The sequence below is a fragment of the Myxocyprinus asiaticus genome, chromosome 21 (assembly GCF_019703515.2).
Source record: "Myxocyprinus asiaticus isolate MX2 ecotype Aquarium Trade chromosome 21, UBuf_Myxa_2, whole genome shotgun sequence".
Lineage (NCBI taxonomy): Eukaryota > Metazoa > Chordata > Actinopteri > Cypriniformes > Catostomidae > Myxocyprinus > Myxocyprinus asiaticus.
In genome coordinates, this window is record NC_059364.1 from 34,714,069 (window position 1) to 34,742,005 (window position 27,937).

Below are 27,937 nucleotides of genomic sequence, written 5' to 3' on the forward strand. Positions count from 1 at the left end.
CATCCCATCTCATGCATGGCTGCCAGTGATGGTCTACTGGGTGTCAGCGTTTATTGGCACGATACAAAGCGAAGTGCCAAGGTCTGCTGCCTCGATTCCCCGAGCAGAATCGGCCTCTGGAATAAAAGCTTGCAAAATGCCTCGTACGAGCACAGAGACAGAGCAATGCTGGGCTGGAAGGAGGAAGTGCAGTGGAGAGGGGAGGGACCGTGCGCAGAGTTCCATAGTGCTGCCGCGGCGCTCAGAACTTCTGCACATGGAGCGGCGGGGGACAGCTGGAAGAGCTTCATACTGCAAACTCAAGGAATAGCAGGTAAACTAACGCTCACAGCGCTTTCCAAGTGAATGGTATTATACATGTAGAATAAAAAAAGTTGGCAAAAGTTACGAATTTTCCTCGGTGAGAGCGAGAACTACTGGCGTAATGGAAATGTTTTGTCCTGAACACTGCAGCAGGTGCACGAGCGCCGCTTCAATCCTCTCAGGCGCGCGGTCGCTTGAATGTCGAAAGGCGCGTTCGTTTGGCGCGAGCGCTTGATGTTTTCGTTTTATATTTGCGCACGTATTTCTTAATTTAATATTTTTTACATATACCTGATAGGGTTTTCTTTTTCGGTTCATCATCTTTTTCCCCCTTTGTTTTCCACATGGAAAAAGTTTCCCGTTGTCCCAAACTTGTGACTGGAGTGGAATTTTTTCCAACCATTTCACTAATAATGAAAGTTTATACTCGTAACATTTTTAATTATTATTATTAAAATGTTGTGAAGATTTTGTGTGAATACAGTTTTGTCACTTACTTTCACATTTTTTTCTCGTTACGCACCTGTTGCTCAGCATTAAAGTTCCTCACTGTCTTTAGCGATATGGAAGTTTGAGCACATATTTTGCCCAATTTTCTGAAAACTGAAAAAGTCATTCTTTAATAACGCATGAATTTAATCGGTAGGCTAATATGTCTGCCACAAAATGTAATCGAAAAAGTGAGTTGTATCTATCCAGCTATGCATGTTTCAGAAATATTTTAAAGCAGTTTTTCACAAGATAAATTTAGGGTGAGACTGGCGAGAAATACGTTTTTTGTTGTTTTATTGTATTTTTTTTATTATTTTTATTTTTATTTTTTATGTTTGCTTGTTTTTTTTTTTTTTGTTTTTTTGGTCAACTTTCTTTTCAAGTGATGCACGCGCGAGATGAGTTTCTCTTTTCTGTCCATGTTTGGTTTCATTTACACACGTTCATGTGTTCACGGTAGAGGTTATATGAGGCAACACAAAAGAAGTTATGTAAAAATACACCGCGGTGAGACACGTGAACACAGTTCGCACATTTATTTGAAATAATTAATTGATCGCAACGAAGCGCTATGCACAAACTTTCTAACTAAGAAACGAAAAGAAAAATGAAGACTTGCAGAGTTTGATTTAGTAGGGTACTAAAAAATAACTAGCACATTTGCATTCGTTAAGTATAGCCTGTAGTTACCAATAACCGCTTTGTGGATGTATTTACAGTATTTAACTTGCGATTTTTTCCAAGAACTTTGATAAACCCTTTAAAGAATAAATGTCGATTTGCACAAACAGTATAGCCTATAAATAATTGTATCACACGTTTTTTAACTTTTGTAATGTCTCCATCGCATTACACAGTGTAAAAACATTCTGGAAAAATTCTCTTCCATCTCTAATATCTCCATAAATATTCATAACATCTATTGTGCTTTGTTTCAGGCGCTTTTTAAAACGTGTTAAGCATATTTTACACTTTAATGTGTCAAATTAAAATGTGCACATCGAGAAAGAGAGAGATGACATTTTGAAGTTTATAAAATGACTTGACTCAATGGCAGTGTAGTGAAGTGTGGCCAATGTAAATGAGGCTTCTAAAGTGAGCTTTTATTTCTGTGAAAGCCCCAGAAAGCAGTTCCTGCACATCATCTATGACAGATAGCAATCTCTCCATCCTACACCCTCAAATGTGATGAAATCCTCACTGATGCAAGACAGGCCAGTCAATGGATGTCCTATTTAACAAAAACTAAACAATGTACAAACTGTCAAAGAGTGCCATTTTATGTAATGTCTGAAATTTTTGTTTGTGTGTACATTGGGACCATAAAGAACATATATATATATATATATATATATATATTTGTAAACATATCTAAGCTTAATTTTGAATAAGAAAGGAATTATTTAAGGGAGGTCACGGTTTGGATATTATTTATAAACAGAAATAAAGTTATTTCCCAGGTTGATTACAGTAGACAGCAGTTGAAACTAAGGGGGAAAAGGGCTATTGAAGTGGTTTACAATAAGTGATGAAAATGCTTATGAATTTAGTATTACCTGTGTGGACCAAAACATTCTGCAGGTGTCCACAAGGAAACTTGTTACATTTGTCCCATGCATGATAGAAGATTAAAAACTGACCAAATAAACAATTCATTGATTAATTATGTTTTATTTTAAAATTATTATTTATTTTTTATATTATTTAATCAGTAAAGCCGAAGGTAAATAAGACTTAACATGTGATAACATCCATCAAAACAAATTGTGAATGTTGTATCTATGTGTTTGTCTCAAATAGCAAATTGGAAAAATCAATAATGTTCCCTCTGTAAGCATAACATTTTTTTTATTTTTTATTTTTTAGAATCTGTAGAATATTTTATGTAAAAGCAAACAATTCCACAAAAATTCAACCTTAATAGAAGATATTTTATTCACTCATTACATTAAGATGTCATTTATGTAAACATCCCTGAGTCAATTATGAAATTGCACTTGTTGCAAGTACAGCTTTAGTTAAGTCATGCTCACCTTTGAATGGCTCTGAAGCCAGCTATGGCATTTTGTCTGTTTAACGGTTTTGCAGTGTCGAGTCTCCACCCATCTTTCAAAATTTTTCACACGTAGATCTATTCTCCTACCCTTTACACTCCCTTTCTTTTCACACACACACACACACACACACACACACACACACACACACACACACACACACACACGCACACACACACACGCAGACACACTAAGGGTGTTTTAAAACCCACAGAGCTCTTCCTGCCACTAAGATAATATGCTTGACTATGCTAATCTCCTGTCTTGACTGTGACCAATGTCATCTCATCCACACACATACTGAGGTTTGACAAGAAAAGCAATAACTGCAGAAAAAAGGATTACAATTAAAATAGTAACAAAAAAAATTGTCAGCAGGATTAAGTATAGTATAATAAAGTCAGAAAGTGCAGGTTACTCGTATTAACAGTTTTGAAAGCTATTTACATGAGGGAGTAATGTAGAGCATGTATTGCCACTACACATCCGGAATAGCATAACATTTCATTCAAATTTGTATTTATCTAATGGAGAAAGACTACAAAACTAAACCAAACCATGCCCTCAGGTGTCAGTATCTCAGGGTGGGAGCATTTTTCTCTAGTTAAACAGACATACATATTATAAATGTATTATGAAAATTAAAGAAGCTCGTTCATATTCATCAGTAAAGAGTATTTTGACTTTTTCTTCCCCCTCTTTGAATACACCAACACTATTTCCCCTCTGACATTTGCCCAGAAAAGGGAGCGCAGGGGAATACCATACCACCACCCACCCATCACACGCATACACTCTACTTCTGAATGCCACAGAGCATGTTTGCATGTCTCAGTTATGAAAAAAATTAAATTGTGCATAAACATTCAAAAAGATAGATACAAAATGGTTAGATTGTGGCGTGAGGTGCGCAAGCAAACAAGAGCGAATGAGGAGTGTCACATATTAATTGCATTTAACCTGAACCCAAAGCAGACTAGACTCTAACCTCAACCATTACATTTTTTAAAACAGCATCAAAACATGTATGCTAGTGCTCTATATGGAAAAATGAAGAGATGTTAGAAAGAATTCACCCCCTTGTTTTTTTTTTTTTCAGGTTTTATTAATGTCACCTCCAAAAATATTCAAAATGTAAAAATTGATTTTTTCCCTATTTTTCTCAGTAAATTCCACAAATTATGAATGGCATTTAAAAAAAAAAAAAAAAAATTCTTAAATTAAAAGCATTCACATTTTTAAATAAAGGACTTTTTGCATATTTTCTTCAATCAAATGCACTGAAGATCATTAGTGGACAGCAAGTACCAAGTCATGTCACACATTTTTAATTATATTGATGTGTAAATAATGGCTTTCAGAATACTAAAATAAACTGGTTCTCATCAAGAACTTGCTTGTATTTGACCCCATACATATTGCCCTTGATGGCAAGAAGCTCTCAAAAGTCAAAAGCAAAGCCAAAGCAGTGGAAAGGAACTGGCAAGGAGGCCAATTGCCTTCCTTGTAGCCACTCTGTCAAAAAGAGCCAAATCTGTGAAGTTCTGAAAAGAAATTTTGCCATTTCAATATGTCCCATTTTAGCCAATGTGATCTGCCACTGTGAAGTTCCACATGCAACACCTTGGTCTTCCTAACAGTGGAACTGGTCTGCTTTTTGCTTGTGGAATGTCACAAAATCAGAGATATTGCTATTGTGATATTGTGCAATTAAGAATAAGTTCTAAAAGTGTGGAAAAATCCCATTTAAATTTGCATAAAATTTAATTTTAAATGTGCAATAATCAAGAAATTGTAGGGTAACACTTTACAATAAGGTTCCATTCATTAACATTAGTTAATGCTTTAAATATCATGAACAAACAATGAAAGATACATTTTTTACAGCATTTTTTAATCTTTGTAAATGTTAATTTCAACATATAGTAATACATTTTTAAAATCAAAAGTTGTATATGTTAACATTAGTTAACAAATGGAACTTTATTGTGTGTTAACAATTGTAGTTAGCTAGTTCTATTATTTTGCGTTAGTCGTTAGGTACGTTAGGTACAGTACATTTTATCCAGCAGTTAACTTCTGAAAATGAAGGGAAAATTAAAGAAGAGGGACAGACATTAAGTTATGTCAGTAAGCAGCAGCTTTAATAACAAAAGATGAACAGACTAAAATAGAATAAAGTAAGCAAAGTCACCTGAACAAGAAAATGAAGTGCTGCGTCCTGCAACATAGATATTAACAGGAAAATTTGGTGTCTTTCGAGGTCATATATTTTAACCAAAAAATAAATAAATAAATAAATGGATTCATATACATGTTCATAAGAAGCTTAATTTATATAAAAAACACATACATTGATTCACATAAATATAACACAATTAATTAGGCCATATATCTCTTCAGCTTAATTTAACAGTAATTGTGCTTAGTTTATCACCCGCAACCTGCAAACCTGTGCACAAATGACCTTTAACCCTCTCCATTTCACACACACTCACAGACACACGCACAATCACGCACAGGTGCAAGAAGCCCCCACCAGGGTTTTGGGTGTGTGAACTGGTCGGAAGTCTTCCGAGAAGCGTATTCCCTAGGAAGACATGGGGCATTGCGACAGACGGTAGGCTGCTGGTTTCCCACTATTTGTTCCAAATGTGTGGAGCCATCTGTCATTAAAACAGGAAGGCCTAGGTTCCCCTTCTCCCAGGAGCTCTCTTCAGCATGCTTGGCTATTTTCAGGAACTTCACTTCTCCCTGTGTGGCTGGTGAGGCCGGGCGTGGGGCCCTAGCGGGAGTGTCTTGAAGAGGCAGCGGCGAGGCCGAGGCTGTTGTGCCCATCTGCTGTGGGCCCAAGTGACCCCTACATTATTAATGGGGCCACGAGCGCTGGTGACTTCTCAGATATGCAGGCCTGGCCTGAGGAAGTGCTCACAACTCAAAAGGCTGACTCCTTCTGAAGAAAAAAAAAGCCATTTTGGCCCCCTACACTGGCCCATAACACTTCGTCTTTCTTCCATTTTCTTCTCGTTCTATTCTTTTACTCGCTGTTTCAAATAGTTATTTCCTGATAAGCTATTCCTTATTTCCTAATATATTCATTTCAGGTCTCAGTTAAACCTGCTTTCTTTATCTTTCGCTTGCTTCCTTTATCTTTCGCTTGCTTCCTTTAATACTACGACCACAATTAAAATTCTGTCGTCATTTACTCCCATGTGATTGCCTTTCTTCTGGGGAACACATAAGGAAATACTTTTGTGTAATACAACGCACCATTTTAAATATAAAATGTACTTATGATACTTTTATGGTGCTTTTTTGTCCTTTTTGGAACTTGACAACCACTGGTCACAAGGGCGTAAATTCCAGGGAGGATAATCAAAACAAGCAAGTACACCACCCCCAAACCAACCTTTATACCACGATCAAGTGAAACATGTAAATGCTTCACGCTGCAACTCCACCAATGTTCAAGTCAAATCTACGCATTTGACTGGTCACTATAAGCTTATTTTTTGAGGAAAACCATCGTGTTTTTTGTTCCACACAAGAAAGAAAGGCATGCAGGTTTGGAACAACATGAGGGTGAGTAAATGATGACAAATGATTTCCATTCTTAGGTGACCTGTCCCTTTAATTTGCACCTTCAGTTTTTCTGTCACCTACTACACTGTCTTGGTGGGTCTATTTCACTGTCTACGTTTCTCTCCTAGTTTCTGCGTGTGTCTGCCTCTGTTCGTGTATCCATGTGTGTGTGTTAAAGAGAACTAGAGAGACGGAAAGATGCAGAAAGAGTTGGGCTGCCGGGCTCACCCATGCATGCTCAGTAAATTAGAGTGAACACGGGCGCCAATCAGCTGGCTATGCCAAACACCCGCATCCTCCATGACCCAGGGCCATCTAATTTTCTGCTTAATTTTGCGGCAGTCAGTTTGCATTTTTGGATGATTATGTGGTGGGAAATTAACAATAAATAACAAATGTGGTCTGAAAGCCTGCTATTTTCAAGTCTCCCCCACCCAATCCATGGTCCTGTAGTCCTTAAACATATTCTCTTAGTTCACCCTGTCTGTCAGACTGGTAATGAAAATGTCTGTAGTTCTTTGTAATGTAATGTGGAAGACAGTGGTGTATGCGGCTGGAATGGGGCTGTTCTGGGCCAGGGTGATGGAGATACACAAAGAGAGGGCAATTCTCCTTTAATCACCAACCACCTCTCCTCGAAAGGGTTATATTTGAGGCGGCAAGTGCTGATGATAGTCTTTCTCTTTTACTTTTGCTCCTTTTAGAATACCTGCACAGGATGGAGACTGAGGAGGCCCAGGAAATATCCCAGATAGCAGGTAAGAAAAACTGTCTCTCTCTCAAAAGCCACAATGAGGTGTGGACGGTCAAAACAGTGAAGCAAAGACAACTGTCCTTTTGAATGTTGTCTCACCAGACAAAAGGCGTTAATGCACCTTTCCTGAAAAAATAGAAAAATGGAAAAAGTAACGCGCTCTGAATGCAGTTAGCATCTGTGCTCTGTCTGCAATTTCATATCTAAGAAAAGTTATGGAACTTACACAAGAGAGCTCCATATTTATTGTATTGGGGAGAATGATATATGTAAGGGACAGTGTTTGGTAAATTACCAAAACAATAGTAATCCACTACAGATTGCTAATTACATCCTAAAATTGTAATCAGATTACATTATTGATTACTTAACGGGAACAGTAATCACAATACTAATTACTTTGCTTTTAAGTTACTTTCTAAAAGAATTTCACTGAAAAGTTTGTTTTTCTGCTCAACAAATTCTAAATACTGTCTATATTTCCACCTTTTACATTTTCATTGTACTGAGGTGCACTCAGTAACTTTTGTCTTTGTGTCATCTTGGACTTACACTGACACCTAGCTGCTTGGATGCAGCATCATTTAAAATCAATAGTTTTCAGTTTCAGATGCCATTGTAGAAATTCCCTATTCACAGTGTGTTATGATTACTTTAATCAATGAGTGAAAGTGTCCAATAACAGGACGGTTACTGAGATTAAGGGAGTAGTATTCTGCTGGTCATGTGATTCTAACATGGCAGCCCCCATTGTGCGGACCCTCTCCATGTAGAATAAAACAGCTTTTATAAGGTTACTGATATGACTGGAGTCTTCATTTTAATGTGAGTGCTCACGATTTCCTACATATATTGCAAAATTACAATTCATGTCTTTAGGAGTTAAACTTTTTTAATGAGGAAAAAATTACTGAGTGCACCTTTAAGATGTCACAGAAACACAAACAGATGTACATAAGAGCATAATTCATATTTTTCTATGTATTCAACATAAATATTATTGTAATATAATAACTTGTAACCTAAGAAATGTACTTAAAAGTAAGAAACTTGAATAATCTGTAAAGTAACAATAATCTGATTACATTAATTTAAATTGTAATGCATTACACTACTTTTTGAATCTAAAATAATTAGATTACTGTTACTAATTACTTTGTAATCAGATTACACCCAACACTGTTAAGGAATAACATGCAGTCTTTTACAATGTTTTACCATAATGACCGGCTGACTGTACATTACCAAATAACTAAATAAATGTTAACATTAGTTAATGCATTAGGTATCATGAATTAACAATATTTTTTTTACAGCATTTATTAATCTTTGTCAATGTTAGTTAAAAAAAATACAATAGTTCATTGTTAGTTCATATTAGTTCATAGTGCATGAACTAATGTTAACATATACAACTTTTGATTTTAGAAATGCATTACTATATGTTGAAATTAACATCAACCAAGATTAATAAATGCTGGAAAAGTATTGTTCATTGTTAGATCATGTTAACTAATTTTGTTAACTAATTTTTACAAATGGATTCTTATTGTAGTGATACCGAATTTCTTTTTTTTTTTTTTAGTTCAGTTATTTTATGTGAGTAAAGAAAGAGAAAGAGAACACAAAGTGCTACAAGAGACATGAAACTAGCACAGTGTCAGAGATAAAATATACAGGTTATTGGTAATTATATAAAATATTTGGCCGCAGAATACAGCTTTTGAACAATATGAATCATGTATTCCAGAAAGCCATGTAATAATGGACAATGTTCATATTTCTGTGTTTTGAACGCGGAAGTAAACTATAGAGGGGTAAAATTTTCGTGTTGAATGGGAGACCATAGTTGATATTATTTTTACATCCCCATTTGCTCCATTACTTTTCCACAACTTTCCAAACAAGGCAAAAAATAGAGAGAAATGGATTACAGCAGTCGAAAGAGAGAAAGATTTACTGTCAGCAGCTGTATTTGAAACCCCAGCACAGCAGTGTTGACTAGTTTTCTTTTTAAAATAATGCCAAAATCTAACACAAAGAATGATGTGACAAATTTACACTTGAAAACATAAAAAGATTGCTAGATTTATGCTGCTAAATAAGGCGCAAATGTGTCATGACAGTCTGTGAAAAGGATCCATTAGTGCTACTGAATGTCAGTGCTGGGTCAGTATACAACCTGAAGCACTGAGATCCAAGTACATGCTTAGTACATGCTTAAGTGCATTAAAACATTTAAATGCAAAAGGGATGTAGCTAGTGGGCCTGGATCTTTATTGGTAAGTTCTCTATTTTTTCTCAGGAACAGACAGCCCTACTGCCAATGAGGTGGGAGAGGACCAAGATGAGGCCATGCCTGTCCCTGAAGACCTGTCAGCCAGCACTGGCCTCCAACACAACAACCGCACAGACAAACCACTGGGTGAGTCAGACCAGCCCAAGCCCAAGCTGGGATACTACCACAGAACTACCACATTCAGACAGAGTTACACACTTGCCATGTTCAGTCAGATGTAGCTTCCATTGCAACCCACTCTTAAACTCATCCTGACACAGCTAAATTAAAAAGTCAGTTTCTTACATAGAGCATTGTGTGTAACGGCTCTAGTGAGTGCACAAGAAAGATAATTCGCACTTTGTGAATTAAGTTTTTAATTAAGGCTTTTTATGATGAAATTTTGCCTCTTTTTAATAGACACACATAGAACAGAGGTGGAAAAAACTTATGATTCATGCCTAGTGATTCCTGAAAATCATGGGACTTGTAAACAGCAGATGGCTAATTTAATACTCTGATATAATGTTCGCTCACTGACTGAGCCTACACATGCAAAGTTGAGACGGGATTTGCTGTTTAACCCACTTAATAGGATTTTTTCCCCCTCTACTTTTTCACAGATAGACATTGGGTGTTGGTGTAATCCAATTACAAAGTAATTAGTACTATAATCTAATTACTTTTTTGTAAAAAAAAAAAAAGAAAAAAGAAAGAAAAGTAGTGTAATGAATTACATTTTAAATTCTTGTCATCAGATTACAGTTACTGACTTTCAATCAATTTAATTACTTTTAAGTACATTATAGGGTTATGCTTATTTCATATATATTATTTATGTAGAATACATGAATTATGGCTCCATAACGAGTCGTTGGTGAAGGAGAAATGTGAGGTGCTGAGTGTATGATTTATGGGTGACAATGAACTATAGAAATATAGACATTATTTTGAATTTGTTGAGCAGAAAAGTGTTTAAGAAGGTAACTTAAAAGTAAAGTAATTAGTAATGTGATTACTTTTCCAACAAAGTAATAATGAAAGTAATCTGATGATAATTGTAAAGAAATAATTCGAAATTTGTAGTGGATTACTATTTTTAATAATTTACCCAACACTGTGTAAATGAAAATCTATATTGAATATGAAGAATTACCCTGTTACCCAACAACTATACCCAAAATAAATGGTATGTGATGATATGACACTATTTCCTATTTGTCCTGAAAGAATAAATATGACAAAATGATTTTATGAAAAACAAAAAATTCTTGAAAATATAATGTTTTCTCAATAGGTAGTAAAAGCTTCCTTAAGTTAGTCTTTATTAATAACTATAGTGTTAGCAGTGTGAACATAAAGTGGGTTAACCAAGGCAAAAAAAAAAAAAAATGGGTGGGAATAAATTTGGCTAACCAAAAGTTAACAGATGGCCTCTTTAAAATCTTGATGTATTTTAGTTTGGAATTTTCCCCTACAGAAGTTCCAGATTAACTTGGACTTAATGTGTGACACGCTCACTTTGAAGCTACTGAAAGTAAGAAAGCGACAGAGAGAGAGAGAGGGCGAGAGAGAGAAAGAAAAAATAAAGATGTTAGAGGAAACTGAAATAGGATGTGCAATAGTTTCCTAAGAAGAACTTGCCAGAACTCTGTTTCAACACTCACTTAGGGAGATAAAATGTTCAGGAGCAACACAAGACAGGCGCAGTATCGCAACAAATGCAAGCAGACACAAAACACACAACCCTGCACCTGCACTCTATGCCATGCTTTCACTTCAACTGCCAAAATATTCACACACATCCACACACCTACCCGCATTCAAATTGAACTCCAAAAGCCATACTTTACTCTTGTGAAAATATTGCGATGATGTTCAAAATAGCACTTTCATATCTCCCTTATGTGTGACACTTCTATGATTAACCAAATGATCTAAAATGTCTTTATGGCACCAACTGCAGTCCTCACACTACTACACTACTGTATAAACAGAACGTGTTTGACTCTTACACACTTAGAGTGCAGGCGAAGGCAAAAGCATGGTCAAAGCGTGTTTTTCCGCTGTAATGGAATCTGTCTCTCTCTATGTGTCTGTTAAAAACAACAGAACCCTTAATTAGTCATGTGTTTGAAGAGTCAGGGTGACATTGTCAATACTAATATGAGTATTAAAATGACATGTAACTAATCAAGAGTCACTATGCACTTCAGCTGAAGTGTTACAGTTATTTTTCATCCAAAATACATAACTTTAAAGACAACGTTTTTTTTTTTTTTTTTTTTTTTTGTTTGTTTTGTTTTTGGAATGAGCATATTCTTGATCGTTTAGAGACATTTAGGATTTTCAAGTATTTTTTTTTTTTTTTTTGTAGTCTACTCAAGAGAAACAGGAAACTACATTTCAAATGTAGATGCCAAAACTCTTGCATTGGCAAAGGTTTGTGTGAATGTGTATTTGTGTGTGTGTTGGGTTACTTAGCTTTAGTATAGGGACAAATTGTTCCCCAGAAGTTAGCCAAACATGACAAAAACACTCTTTGGGGACATATGGAGACATCCTCATTAGGAAAAATTAATCATAAATAAATTAAATATGTTTTTGTTTTATTATTCTAATAACGCAAGTTTTCTTTTAGGGGTAGGATGAGGCCTTGTGTTAGAGATAGTCTATAGTCATTGTAATTAGCTTTATATAAAAACAATAGTTTATGATAGGCCTTCATTTAGATAGGTAAGTTAATGTGCATCTGAGTGTGTGTGTGTGTATCTGCATGTTGTCCCTGAAGATATAATCAGTCAGTATGTGAGAGGATGTGAGTGTTATATCTTCACAGTGCATCATTGCTTTCTCTGATTAAGACTGAAGTGTACCAAGGGAGTTGCAGTTATCTGTGCAGACTGTGCAGAGCTGCAAGACGGTGAGCGATCAGATGTGTGGAATAGTGGGCATACAAAACATAGAGTTGGTTCACTCTTTCTCCTTGCTTAGTATCTTCTACACTGAAAGAACTACAGATTATGACCTCCTACAGTTAGGGCTCGCATAGCATTTAAAATCAAAGATTCAAATCTGAAAGAGCCAAACAACCCTGATTTGCTCGACAAGCACTTTCATAGATGTTTATACTGTGTTTCGGTCAGAATATGAGAGAAGGCACCAACTAGATTCATTTCTGGGAAACTGTGGTCTTTGGAAGTATATGCTCTAAGGTTGACTGACTTTTTGGGAATCATATAGAATTGAATTATTCTGGTTCCTTAATTGTTCTATTTGAAAAAAAAAAAAAAAAAAAGTTAATTGGTCCTGACTTCTAGCTATATGCAAAATAAAAATACTAAACAAAACAATACTATACTATAATATTATTTCTCAATCATTTTGACTGATTCATAAAAAAGAACCAATTTAAAATACATAGGAGTGTATCACTCTGAATCAGACTACTGGTCACGCTGTATGTTTATCGTTGCATGCAATCAGCAAGAACATCGTAATAGTGTTGTCTATTTATTGACTTTATATTATTTTGCCGCACACTGTCTTTCTCTTTCATCACATTCAATTCAGACTCAGGTAAAACACAATTTCCTTCGCTGTGGCGCTGTAGATTCAGTAGAGCTACCGCATCGCTTCTGCAAGCACTGCAGGAAACAGCACAAGCGTATTTTAGTGCGATGTTCCATCCACATCAGTGGAAGAATGCAGAAGTTCATGAGCCACTAATGGAACCAAACATCATGAAAATCATTTGGTTCCACTACTTTTTAAAGTCAAACATTTATCGATTCCCAACCCTACTCATTGGTTTGGCCATAAAATATTTATTTGCATTGCATGGCATATTATGCCCTACAGTGAAGGAAAGTTTTCATGCTGAAAGGGGCCTGAACTATTGTGCGAATCCTCTTTTTATTTGTATGAGTGTGATGGCTGGGCCTTAAACCTGTCGCTATATCAGAGGCAAACATTTCACTAGCAAGTTCCTAAAAATGTGAGCTAAAGCAGGGTTCTTGTTATCGAGTCTGACACACATATGCATACGCATGCATGCTCAAACACATACTCTCGCCCACACACAGTCGAGTGGCGGTTAACATGCATGTAGCTCTGCAGCACAGAATAAGCCACGTCTTTTTCAATGCTTTGGAACAAAGTCTAAAAACAAGTGTTTTAAACCAGCTTTACAAACAGTGACAATTCACTTGTTAATGTGCAGTGATGTGATAATGTGAGTATGCAGTTGGTGGTAGTGTAGAGTGGTAGCATAGTGGCAAGTGTCATAGGTTCAAACCCCAAAAGAGAGACTTACTGACATCCCTTCCTATCAACATTGAGGCCTTCAGAAGAATCATGCCAAGTGGATTTTAAATGCAACTTTCAATACAATGAAAATGCATGATGATTATTGGCAGTCAAGTTCAGTTGCAATTTATTTAAATATATATAAATGACCTAGCACTACCACTGGTTCCCCTTCAAAACATGGGTGCATGATTGCCCTGATGCCCCCTAAATTCAGGTTTTAGCTTAGAAAGTGTCCCTGCCAGTAAGTTGCTTTAGATATTAAAGGGTCTATTATTGTAGACGGGAAAAAAATATCTACATTTAAAATTAGTTTCTTAAAGTTTCAGAGAGATAGTGTTCTGAGGTCTGCCTGTTATGTCATTCTGTTCTATGTACAGCTCTTTTGTTTGTCTTTGTCTGTGGCTTTTAACACTTGCTTCCCAAAATGGGTAAATTAGGATGTGTGACAATCATTATACAAAGTAAAAGCTCCTCTTCCCATCCCCAGTTTAGTCACAACTTCCCCAAAAGTTCCATGAGAGACCATATCATGACAACAAGGCTAGTTCCCTCTGCCAAACTCAGGTCACATCTCACTGGTTAAATCATCGTATCATATAAGCAGAAAGGTTGTCAGTGGATCTGTGTGTGCGTGAGAGGAAGAGACACATCTTTTCATGGGTGTGGAAGGAAGATTGCATTCCTGTATTGACTTTATGTTTTACACAATGAGGTTCTATTAACTGCTGCAGTTCACCCAGACATTGAGACTGAAATTCATATGAACTTTCTTTGAAGTCAACGTGAAATTACTTTTCATGATCCAGTCAGTTCTTGGTTGATAAAATGAAGTCTCGCTCAACATTTTATTCTCATTAAATATCCTGTTTCACTCGGAAATACGTCAGATAACAGAAACTTTGTCACCAAATTTGCATGCCACTCTAAGGGAATCCAACATGATCACATGGGAAATCGACCTGCTGCTTTCGAATGGTCTTGTAAATGGATCCCATCTCCAGAATTACTGAAAAGTGGCATCCCCCATCAGACGTAAATTTTGCATCAATTTAGATGTGTGTGAACTTCTTCCTGTGGTGCTACTGTGGACCATGGAAACAAGGAAGTAATTGCGTTTACATAAACAATGGTGAGTTATTTAGCTCCACTGATGGTTAGGTTTAGGGTTGGGGTTTGGTTTGGTTTCGGGAGTAGGATTAATACATCCTAGTCTCATAGACTTATTGTTACTAAAATTACATTTTTACAAACTTTTTTAACTTTTAGGCTATCAACGTTTTGTTGGAGTTTCCTGGTGAAATGAACACTAGAGGCGCTACAACAACTGTGTTTTATTGACTTTCACACAAATAATGGGTGCAAAGGCTGTTGTTTATGACTATATAAATAATTATTTTTCACTCTTTTACTCACACACTGCTATGTTATTATATCAAAACACTTTTACTCACACATCATGTGAAAAACAATACATTTTATTGCTTTTATTACAGACCCACCTACATTTACTCACTTATTCCAATGTGATTAACTTGCATGGTAGCTCACCTAATAGAGTGTTTGACTTTGGACCCGGAGACCAAGCTTCGAGTCCAGCCAAGAAAAACTGAAACAAAAGTGGCATAGAAGCTACACAAAATGACGTGGTTGCAGCAGTAAATGTGCTTTTCATAGCGAATTTACATTTAATACATTATCGGTTAGGTTTAAGTGTTGGTTTAGGTTAAGTATGTCTGTTTTGTTCACCTCTCATTTATCTTTTAGGACACTATTGGTTAGTTTTATGCTAAAGTTTTAGGTTAGGGAGGTACATTTTACTCATTAAAACATCCATCTAATATTCACCTTAAATACTTTGTCTGATTATGACACCATTTCACTTGCTTTTGGCGCCCCTGCTGGACATTTCACTGGGAAACTGCAGCCAAACGTGTAATGAAGCAAGTAATTTTAGTCTGTAAAAATGTTGCCATGGTCATGTAAATTTCATGAGATCAGGCTGGATTACAATCTACATCAACCTGTGAACATTTCACTTCATCAACACTTCCAGATTCGACCACTGGGGGCAGTGGTTTGAATTTCAATAAGGACAGACCAATTTCAGCAGAAGAACTTTCAACCTTTTGTTGCCGAATTCACAGTGTGATCAGTCTGGGTAATCTGGGGTTTCCAAATATATTTCCAAATAAAACAGGATATTAAATGAGAAAATATGTTGGTTGGGACTTAATTTTATCCAATGGGAATTTATTGGATCATTAAAAGTAGGTCTTGCACACAAGGGATTCGTGACAATAGATGAAACAGAAAGTCATTTTAGAAGAAGAGCAAGTAATTACATTTTGATGAAAGATTATGAAGACACTTTTTATTGGGAATACTTTAATGTGCACAAATGAAAATGTACACAGTGAGACCAGGGAACATGCATTAAGGAAATAATTTGAGTTGACTTTACGTTTTGTAACGATTTGTATTGTGCAAAGAGCTATACAAATTAAAATGACTTGACCTAATAATTTATGTAATAGATCAAGAAAAATAGGTCTAGTTGTAGCTCTTTCTCACTTGCTGTAAAAATATAGACAATAATTCCAAAGTTATTTTTGGAAAAACAGTATCAAGAATGTGTATATACTAGAATAACCTGATCATATGCTTCAGTTGCTGATCCCTGTAGTCTGAATGTTGAAAATGAAAAATAAAAGTTTCACATGTTGTGCTAAACAATTCCCTGTCTGTGCTTCCCTTCTGTCACTTCTCCATAACTCTTGTCCTTTTTTCGGTTGGGCCAGCTAGGGTGCCGAAGCTTCCCCTTTTCCCTCAGATTCCCATATTTCATTATTTCTACTTCTTCCTCTTGACTCTGTACAAACAGAGGCCAGGGCATGGGGAAATCAGCCTGGCACCACAGCTTGCTAACCACAGGGCCCTTACATTGACTTCAGAGTCTAACTGTGCTGAAGGTGTAGCTGAAAAAGTATCTTGCTTATGATTGGACAATCCATAATTTTTGTGTTCTTTTTGCTTCTCTCTCTCTCTCTCTCTCTCTCTCTCTCTCGCTCTCTCTCTCTCTCTCTCTCTCTCTCTCTCTCTCTCTGTGTGTGTGTGTGGGTGGGTTTGGGTGGTTTACTAAAATATTTTTTTTAGGTTACAAACTGGTAATTACAAGGGTATTATGCTATAAATGTGGTTTATGAGGACATTTCTAGTGTCCCCATAATTCAAATCACTTAAAAAACATACTAAATTATGTTTTATTGAAAATGTAAAAATGCAGAATGTGAGGGTTAGGTTTAGGGGTAGGTTTAGGGTTAGGGGATAGAATCTATAGTTTGTACAGTATAAAAATCATTATGTCTATGGAGAGTCCTCATAATGATAGCTGCACCAACGTGTGTGTGTGTGTGTGTGTGTCCAGGTATTCCCTACGTTGTGGGGACCAAATGTCCCCACAAGGATAGTAAAACCTGACATTTTTGACGTTGTGGGGACAATCAGTCGGTCCCCATGAGGAAAACAGCTTATAAATCATACTAAATGATGTTTTTTGAAAATATAAAAAAGCAGAAAGTTTTCTGTGAGGGTTATGTTTAGGGTTAGTGTTAGGGGATAGAATATAAAGTTTGTACAGTATAAAACCCATTATGTCTATGGAGAGTCCTCATAAAACATGAAAACCCAACGTGTGTGTGTGTGTGTGTGTGTGTGTGTGTGTGTGTGTGTGTGTGTGTGTGTGTGTGTGTTTACCACGGTTTGTTGGTCTGGTTTACACCGCTGAGAGTCCTCAGTTTCACAGTGCTTCCTGTGTCTCTGTTTCCTGTTTATCAGTCATTTGTTTCAGAGAAGTGTGATGATGAATGAGATGGTGCTTGGAGTTTAGATTTCCTTATTCGTGAAAAAGCAGCCTGGTAGAAGAAGACTGGATTATTTGATTGTTCATAAAGTGGAATGAGAATCAAGTAGTTTTGAGGTGAAATTCACAGATTTGCAAGGCATTAATGTATTGATATTCCTCTAACATTAGGGATTTAGAACAAACTAAGCATTAAAGAAATAGTTCACCCAAAAATTATCATTCTCTCATCATTTACTCACCTTTATGCCATCTCAAACTCATATGAGTTTCTTTCTTCTACGGAACACAAACAAAGATATTTGGATGGAGATATGATGTTAATGTAACCATACAATGCAAGTCAATGGGGATTCAACACTTTCAAGCTCCAAAAAAGGACATAAAGGCAGCATTCAGGTAATCTATACCTTCAGAAGCGATATGATTGGTTTCAGTTGAGAACAGACCAAAATGTTACTTCATTTTCATTATAAATCTTGACATCTGCAGTCTTCTTGGCTCTATCATGATTTGAAGCTTGATTATACTTACACTTACATTTTAGTCTATTCACCCAAAACCGATCGTATCGCTTCAGAAGACATGGATTAAACCATTGAAGTCATATGGATTACCTTTTACATTGTATGGATTTAAATACATCATATCCATTGAAAAATCTTCATTTGTGTTCGGTAGAAGAACGAAAGTCATACAAGTTTGAGACAGCATAAGGTTGATTAAATAATGAGAGAATTATAATTTTTGCATGAACTATTCCTTTTACCTCTGAAATTACATTAATGTAATTAATGTACACACTCAATCCAAACCTTTTTGTTTTGTAGATATGTTCAGTCTTAAGTATTCTGTCTATTTATTTTTGGCTTCAAACTTTTTAAACACTGCTCACAGAAAACTAGATGCATGGCTGAGTGTCATGACAACGGCAAAATGTCTCTGATGCAACATTTCATTTTCGCAGAACCAAAGTCTAAAATATGAGTTTATCTAAAACTTTAAAACAATTCTTTTGCAAGAACTGGAAATCGAGTTTTCTTTTCTTTAATGGAAGGTGGGAGCTTTCACCAGGTCATTGCTTAAACAGATGCTGACACTTATCTTTATCATTTTAATTTACTCTGTCATTCATAACACATAGAAATATCTAAAGAAGATATTTAACTGATTAAAGCAGTTAACGTTCTCTAATGTCAAATGGATAATCCAAACATGTGTTTATCTGTAATGCAATCAAAATGTATGTCTTGCCTGTTTCTTGCTAAATGGTAACTAAAGGTTGAGAGAAAGAAAATAGAAATAGTTGCTCTGCAGGTACAATGTAGAACATCCAAAATATTAAGATATCATGCTATAGATGGCAGTGTTAGATACAGAGTCAAAGGGAATGACCACCCAGCCTGGCACTTTACTTAACGGGCCCACTACCCTCTTTTCCAGCCTGCAATATAAAAGTTGAGGCTCGGAGTGACGAGGAGAACGGGCTTTCCTGTGAGATGAATGGAGAGGAGGAGGAATGTGCAGCTGAGGACTTGCGCATAATCGATGACTCGGGGGCCAAAGTGAATGGCTCCCACACAGGCTCTGACAGCAAGCCGGCCGCCTACCCCATGGCCGGAGGCATCCGCCTCCCCAACGGGAAGCTGAAGTGCGATATCTGTGGGATAGTTTGCATTGGGCCCAATGTGCTGATGGTGCACAAGCGAAGTCACACTGGTAAGCACAACTGCCTCCTTATACTATCACCCATGGATAGAGTAAAGCTTCAGCTCACAGGGTGCAGGGCTGGGTAGGTTGATCTGCACATAGAGAGAGACACATAGGTAAGAGAGAGACACAAACAGAGCAGAGTATAGATGCTAGATCTGTCTTTTAGACATAACATCATCAGAAGCCAGAGCAGGTCAAAAAAACTAAAACAAAAAAACTCTGAAATAGTTTTGTATGGCATGTCTTGAATGGACTGGACTGTTAAAACTGCAAATTGATGTAAATGATCAATCTGAGAATGTTGGGTTGATGGATATTACAGTTATAATGGTAGCACAATACTTGCATAGGTGTTTGCGATGTGGTTTTATAACATTAGAGCATGTAGCAGAAGCACTGTTGACAATTTGATGATAATGTCCGCTGTCCATTTGTATTTATCTGCAGTTATATTTTCATTTTTATCATCAAATGTTGAAGAAATAGATCATGCGTGCATTTTTGTCTTAAATGAATATTCCGGGTTCAATACAAGTTGAGTGAAATTGACAGCATTTGTGACATAATGTTGATTACCATAAAAATTTCAACTTAAAAAAAAGAAAAAATCTGGGTAACACTGAGGCACTTACAATGGAAGTAAATGGAGCCAATCTGTAAACATTAAAATACTAAATCTTTCCCAAGTATAACCACAAGATATGCATGTTAACATGATTCTAGTGTGATAAAATCACTTACTAAACTTTTCTGTGTAAACTTATAGCCAATTTTACAATTTCTGTGCCATGATTACGTAATGCCGTTAACCTTAAATCAACTGTAAAAAATGATGATTTAAACAACTTTAAAGCTCAAATAATACACAAGTTTTAAAAGAAGAATTAATGCAAGTGATTTTATAAGATTATAAGATTCACATTTCTGCCTTTAAACCGTTCAAAAATGGATCCCATTCACTTCCATTGTAAGTGACTCTCAAGTGATGAGAGACAAGTCAAAAATATTTTTTTAATATATTATGCCATAAATGCTATCGATTGAGCTTAAAGTGTAATAAAGAGATTTAAGTTCAGTTTAAAAAAGGACATAAAATCAGAAATTCCGTTTTTTAGTTTAAATTTCTTTATGACAGTCCAAATCAAACAGAAACAGTCCAAAACCAAGTAACCAAGAAAAAGTCTCTCTCAAATGACAATTATTTCAGTATTACTTATTTTCTCCATTTCTCAAATTGATATTCCACTGTAATGAACTCAAACCAGTGGGTGAGAAAATTTTTCAAAAAGGCACTTAACTTCAGCACTTGACAAACTAATGAAACTCAAGATGGAAGAAAGGAACAGCGGGTTAATGTAAATTCAGAACGTATAATAAAAGATATAATTAAGTGCTTCCTATTTAAATAAAAACATTTACAGGAGGTTCCGTGCTCCTGAAATGCCTTTTTAATGAGTTTCTTTTTCTGTCTTTTTGCTGCTTCACTGGTAACTCTTATTTTATAGGGCTTTTGAAGAGAGCGACATATTAATAGCATTCTCTGAGAATGCCACAAGATTTGAGGAGCTGGATATTGTTTTTTTTTCCAGGGGCGCTGATCAGGAAGACTGGCTCTCAAACACAAAGTGTTTCCTTTGCTTTATTTAAATGAGCTCTGCATTTGCATTGTGATGGGCCACTCTTATTTTAGAGCTGAAGAGGAGGAAAAAATGAGATTTTCAGATCAAATTGACCCAGGCAGTGGTGCATTACGAAACTGGCAGGCAGAGACTGAAAGCCTCTTGTTCGATCAGGGCACCAGTCAGCACACAGAGCAAGGCTGCGAGTGCAAAGCGGAGAGCGGCGCTCACGTATGAGATGCCTCTGGCGTGTTTGATTGAGCTTTGGCGTGAAGTGCTGCGTTGTTGAGGATGTAACAGCGCTGTGGAGCTGTGTAAGACAGTGACCCTGCATTCACAGCGTAATAGAGCTACAGAAGAGGATGCTTTGCTTTCACAGATGCTCACCATTTACATGCCTATTTGTCATTGGCATACTAACTTCAAATGAAATAGAGTTTGATAGAATTAAAGGTGAACTAACATTGAACTAACATAGAACTTGTAGTCGTGAAAGCACAATAATCAATCACTCTTCCCTTACATTTCTTTGTGAAAATATTTACTGATGGACTAGAGGCAATTTTCATGTGGACATTTTATAACACTAAGGCCACATCCACACTAATACATTTTAGTTTGAAAACGCATTCATTTCGCTACGTTTAAACTTCTCATCCACACTAGAACTGCTATTTTCTCCACGAAAACTGAGACTTTCGAAAGAGTTTCGCATAACAGCATAATGTGCAAAATGATAACATTAGGAAACTGAAAATTCAGTTTTCAAACATAAATGGATTAGTGTGGACGTGGCCTAAATGGTTTTATTTACCTTGATCTTTTGACATATAAGAGGTCAAATGTACTGTAAAATCATGCTGTAAGTTTCAGAACTCAAAACTTCCTCCTCACTGCCAAAAGAGCATTTGTTGAAACCAAGCTGCTAAAACGACTCGTTCTCTACTTCCTTCACATTGTGATGTCACACTGAGTTTGACGTTTACATCTGACTGCTTCCGCAACAACACATCAACACCTACTTTACCTTAAATCACTTCAGCTGCCTGCCCAGCAGCGTTGAGAAGTGAGATGGCAAGATGAGAGGGCAGGTCAGTCAAGAGCAGAGAGCCAATCACAACAGTGGGCGTTTACTGTCAAGTCTTAAAGGAAGAGCAGCACCAAAACTGAGCGTTTCTGACAGAGGGTCAGAATGAGGGTGGAAAATTATAATGTTTTACAAATAATGAAAGAAAAGGAAAGAAAGAATAAAGTTTCTAATATTAGAAGTGAACCTCAAAGAACATATTAAAAGGCATGTCATCACTCCTTTAAGCGGATTGGTGTGGGTATGGCCTGAGATATGGCAAGTTGACACAGGTGCCCAGCAGGGTAACCACAGGTGTAGTTCATCATATTTTTATTATTTTATTTTATCATTTAAAGCCCAATAAACTTCTTTTGAAATGTTTTGCTTGAAAGTGTGCTATCTTTAAAAATGCCACTTTGTTATCAAATGCAATAAAACTCATAAATTTTATGTGTTCAAATACTTTTTCGGGCCACTATACTGCACCTTATGTCCCTCAAAAAGTAGAATGTACTGAAAGACTAATGAAATGGAAAAAAAATATATATATATATATATATATATATATGCAGTTCCTTAGTCATCACGCTTCACTTGCAGAACACTTCCTGTAGTACTTCTACAGAAAAGAAAAAAGAAAAAAAAAAAACATTTTCCTGTGCTAATTAAAGGTGCACATAAGTAATGTGTTGTCTGTCTTTCTTGCAGGGGAGAGGCCATTCCAGTGTAACCAGTGCGGTGCATCTTTCACCCAGAAAGGCAACCTGCTCCGACACATCAAACTCCACTCTGGCGAGAAACCCTTCAAATGTCACCTGTGTAACTACGCTTGCCGCCGTAGAGATGCCCTAACCGGTCACCTGCGCACTCACTCAGGTAACTCATGCTCTTGTCACCAGGGGTGGACTGGGAAGAGAAATCAGCCAGGGATTTTACATAGAAACTGGCCCAAACATTGTTGAGGTGGGGGGGTCGCTGTCCTTTTCTGCATATCGCTGGCCCCTTCGGCATATCGCGGCGCCGTTTTGTGGCCCATTCTGCATAACACGGCGGCTCATTTCAGCTTATCACGGCCAATTGGCCCGGTTCTCCCGATGGCCAGTCTGCCCCTGATCGGCCCCAAAGTGCTTCGGCCAACCGGGAAAATGCCCGGTATGGCAGATTACCAATCCAGCCCTGCTTGTCACCTAATATGATACCTGGGATGATTCAGTCGGCATGAGATGTGCCTGTCTGCCTTAGTTTCTTAGCTCAAAACTGCACAGATGAGTTATGAAAGAAACTTTATTTAACTTCCCATTGTCAAATCATGACATTTATCACATGAGCCACTTCAGAAAACATATGTTATTGTATGACTCTATAGTATAGTGGAAATAGCAATGGCTAAATTTTATGGTATGATTAAGCAATTGTTGTTTATATTTTAAACTGACAGTAGGAAAACCTCATAAGTGCGCGTACTGTGGGCGCAGTTACAAGCAACGGAGTTCGCTGGAGGAACACAAGGAGAGATGTCACAACTACCTACAGTGCATGGGCCTTCAGAACAGCATTTATACAGGTCTGTGAACAACAGAATACTCTCTCATTCTCTCACACATACGCACTCGACTGACCTTTTTAGCAAATACTAAGAATACAGATGGAAATGTGGCTGACCCATGACCCATTGTTTGTATGTCATGGCTCAGATGTATCTTTAAGGAAGTGTCTGGGTAATACTTTCTATTAATCTACTCCGAATCAAATGTTTTTTATTGCTGCCATACCATAAAAGAACAATCCAAAATTAATAAAAAAATTTGTTAAATAAATAGTGGATGTACTATTCTTCCATTCCTTTGTGTTGACCCTGGCCAAATATTGCCTTTCTGATTTTCAGAGACTAAATTGAACTATAGCGTACAAACTAGTTCAAGGCAGAGGATAGAATACGACATATCTTAATAAAATTATTGAAGGCAGATTATCCTAGTCCTTTTTACCCTGCAATTTTTATTTTATTTTTTATTTTATTTTTTCAGAGGATGAGCTCAGGTTAGATATGGGCATTTGAATCTTATGTATGATTTCTTTGTCTTTTTATAGTGAAGGAAGAGAACAGCCAGAATGAGCAGAGGGAAGACATGCCTGCATCTGAGAGGGCCTTGGTGCTAGACAGGATAGCTAACAATGTAGCTAAGCGAAAGAGCTCTATGCCACAGAGGTTTGTGGGTAAGAGTTGAAGTTTGCTTTTCTTTGTGTACATAGCAGAAGTTATAAGAGCAAAGAGACTTTACAAATCAGATCAACTAGAGATAACTGTCCTGACACATTTATTTTAAATCTCTGAAGAATAATTGAAATTAAAAACAGGAATTACCAAGACAGTGCAATGATAGGGAAGGAGCCCCCTCATTTAAAAAAATAAAATAAAAATAAAAATACATAAAAAGTAGAAGAACAATTAAGTCTGTTGCTTATTGTTTGAAGATGTCTCATTTAAATACTGTATTTGAATATTTTGTAACAATTGACATCTCCACATGAAATCTGTGCCTGCAGAACTCAACAGAATTGGAACGCCCATGATTAATAAAATCCCCCCACCCCTTACGTGTTTGTTTAATAAAAGATTTTGCTGACTTTATTATGCTCAGTAAAACATGTTTTTACCATATTTATTTCCATTATTCAGATATCCATCCCAAATCATAAAGTTTGCAGATTCTATCTGGGCCTAGTGCAATAGGTCACAAAACACTATTAGAATAATGTGATTTGTTATCACAATGATCCATATAATAAACCCAATTGATATTTTACCTTCATTTGTGTTGATTTCTATGCTCATCTCTTAATTTTGGTGTTTTCTTAAAGGGATAATTCATCCAAAAATGAAAATTCTCTCATCATTTACTCACTCTCATGTCATCATGATAATATGAAATAATATTTTTAGAAGAATTTTTCAGCTCTGTAGGTCAGTACAATGCAAGTGAATGGTGACCAGACCTTTTAAGCTCCAAAAATCACATAAAGGCAGCATAAAAGTAATCCATAAGGCTTCAGTGGTAAAATCCATATCTTCAGAAGCAATTTGGTAAGTGTGTGTGTGAGAAACAATATTTAAATCCCATTTTACTATAAATCTCCACTTTCATATTCTTCTTCTTTTGTTTTTGGTGATTTTCATTCTTCATGCATATCGCCACTTACTGGGCAGGGAGGAGAATTTATAATAAAAAATGACTTAAATATTGATCTGTTTCTCAACCACACCTATCCTATCACTTCTAAACATGTGGATTAAACCACTGGAGTCTTATGGATTACATTTATGTTGCCTTCATGTGCTTTTGGAGCTTTTAAAATTTTGGACCTACAGTGCTAAAATATTTTTCTAAAAATCTTTGTTTGTGTTCAGCAGAAAAAAAGAAATTCATACACATCTGGGATGACATGATGGTGAGGAAATGATTTTTGGGTGAACTATCTCTTTAAAGGAATAGTTCACAGAAAAATATTTTTCTCATAACTCACTCATGTCCAAACCTGTATTACTTTTTTCTAATGGGCAACACAAAAGGAGATGCTTTGATGAATATAGCAGGCTGGTTTTTTTTCAATAAAATGGCAGTCGGTAGAATGACACACGTCATATTCCAAGTCTTCTGAAGGCACACGATTTTAGTAATTTCTAAGTGTAAATCTTGACGCCCGTTGCATGTTTATGAGCACTATGAGAAAAGTGTGTTCGTTGCTCACGTGTTCAAGAGAACTTGCAATGTTTAGCACGTAAAACAATGCAAGTTCTTGGGCGAACACACGTGTCACTGTAAACAAGCTTCTTTTTCTAGGACTACTTTTGGGTCCTTTTTTAAGCTTAAAAAAAGAGGCACTATCAACCGCCTTTGTATTGAACAGACAGTCCGCAATATGTTTTGAAAGAATGTAATACGGCTTTGGAAGGACATGTGAGTGAATTTTAATTTTTGAGTTAACTATTCCTTTGAGATCATAAAGACATAAAAATGTTGTGTGTGTTTACCAGTCAATTTGCATTTCTATCATATATCTTATCAGAAGAGAGAAAAGTCCATTGCTTCAATAAAATTAATATAGAAAATCCTCATTGCTTGAAATGATGAATGTGATCAAATGTAAAAGGGTTTAAAAAGTTTGCTGAGAGATCTGGACTGCCCATTTACATTTACAAAGTATATTCAGATATCAAATCAGTTAAACATTTGCTTGTTCTCTCTCTCTCTCTCTTCCACAGGAGAGAATCGTCTGTCAGAGCTCTCATTTGAGAGTGGCACGGGCGAGCTTATGCAGCCTCACGTGATTGATCAGGCCATCAATAGCGCTATTAGTTACCTGGGAGCAGAATCATTGCGGCCTCTGGTTCAGACCTCCCCTGGCTCCTCTGACATGGTGGTCAGCCCTATCTACAATCTCCACAAGACACAATCAGCCGAAGGCAATGGCGTGTCAGCTAAAGACAGTGCTGCGGAGCACCTCCTTCTGCTCTCCAAGTCCAAATCAGCCTCAGTGGAGAAGGACGGCTCCCCCAGCCACAGTGGCCAGGACTCCACTGACACAGAGAGCAACAATGAGGAGCGGGCGGCTGGAGGAGCTGGGGCAGCTGCAGGTGGTCTCATCTACCTGACCAATCATATGGCTCCAGGTATGCGTAACGGAGGTCTGCCTGTGGTGAAAGAGGAGCAGCAGCGGCATTATGAGGCATTGCGGGCAGCAGGTATCGATCTGAGCATGGCAGCATCGGAGGGGTTTAAGGTGCTGAGCGGAGAAGAAGAGGTGAGGGCGTACCGCTGCATCCATTGCAGGGTTTTGTTCCTGGACCACGTCATGTACACCATCCACATGGGTTGCCATGGCTTCCGAGACCCCTTCGAGTGTAACTTGTGTGGTTATCGCAGCCAAGACCGCTACGAGTTCTCTTCGCATATCACACGTGGAGAGCATCGCTTCTGAGTTAACACACAGAGACATTCAGCATACACAACACTCATACATGACTACACATGTATACACACACATTAAGTAAACAATTCAACTTGTCACACTTTCAAACTTTACATCGACACTGAACGCAAGTTTGGAATTTGTTTTTTAAAGTTTCATGTTACATGGATTGATTGATTTGGACATATGTACATACAGTATATATTTCACTGTCTTGTCTATTTTTATACTGTGGTGTGAGTTACCTGTGAGTTTGTAAACCAAAATAAGAACTGTAACTGAAAATAGAAATTATGCATTTAAGACATTCATAACATGCTATAAGCTGCCCTGAAGTTATAAAGTAGTAGAAACAGTAAAACTAATAAAAATACAACATATACAATTATTATACAATACTGTGATATATTTATAAAAAATGATTTGCAACAGTAGTGACGTAATCTGATACATTTCTTGGTCTCTCAATTCCCTGTGTTCATACTGTTATGAAAACCTTATGTTGTTTTTGTCATCAAGTTAATTTTAATATATTTTTTATGTTATCTAAGCAGTCTCAACAAGTTCATAACATTTTATAATTTATTCAAGTTAAAGTATATCGAGTTTTCCATTTTGTGTATACATGACACTCTTTTGAAATACGTTATGTATGATATTGAACCAAATGTATGACAACATCTTGTACCTGTTTGCATTATAAATGATATGTTGTTATTTCACAGCTTTTCTACTTGTTTTATTTTTATTTAACAGTATACAGATTGACATCAACATCCTAGAATATATACGCCTGCAAAATTAAATAAAATATATTTTACATTTGTTCAACCTCTGCTAATGTGTCAAGTTTTGTAAACATGATTTTGTTAAACAATTAAATTTTCGATTTCTTGATCAGTCTGTCGTCAGTTGTAATCAAACTAATGAAG

General features: G+C 36.6%; 1 protein-coding gene across 3 annotated transcripts; it reads left to right on the forward strand.

Annotated features, from left to right (window-relative positions):
• LOC127412095 (DNA-binding protein Ikaros-like) lies at nt 1-27,836 on the forward strand. 3 transcript variants are annotated; one of them, XM_051648168.1, is made up of 8 exons: nt 1-313; nt 7,136-7,189; nt 9,491-9,610; nt 19,077-19,352; nt 22,743-22,910; nt 23,473-23,598; nt 24,126-24,251; nt 26,299-27,836. In XM_051648168.1, the coding sequence occupies exons 1-8, from the start codon at nt 16-18 to the stop codon at nt 27,012-27,014; spliced, it is 1,884 nt and encodes a 627-aa protein (XP_051504128.1). In that variant the 5' UTR covers nt 1-15; the 3' UTR covers nt 27,015-27,836. The 3 variants fall into 3 exon arrangements, with proteins under 3 accessions (XP_051504128.1, XP_051504129.1, XP_051504131.1); XM_051648169.1 differs by lacking the exon at nt 24,126-24,251; XM_051648171.1 differs by lacking the exon at nt 19,077-19,352.
• Nucleotides 27,837-27,937: the final 101 nt, after the last annotated feature.

What these genes read in the sequence shown, in the direction of transcription:
- LOC127412095 (XM_051648168.1), top strand. Translation starts at nt 16, where the DNA reads ATGGCTGCCAGTGATGGTCTACTGGGTGTCAGCGTTTATTGGCACGAT. An exon ending in GCAAACTCAAGGAATAGCAG is followed by an intron (nt 314 to 7,135) that starts GTAAACTAACGC and finishes TGCTCCTTTTAG; the next exon opens with AATACCTGCACAGGATGGAG. An exon ending in TCACCTGCGCACTCACTCAG is followed by an intron (nt 22,911 to 23,472) that starts GTAACTCATGCT and finishes TTAAACTGACAG; the next exon opens with TAGGAAAACCTCATAAGTGC.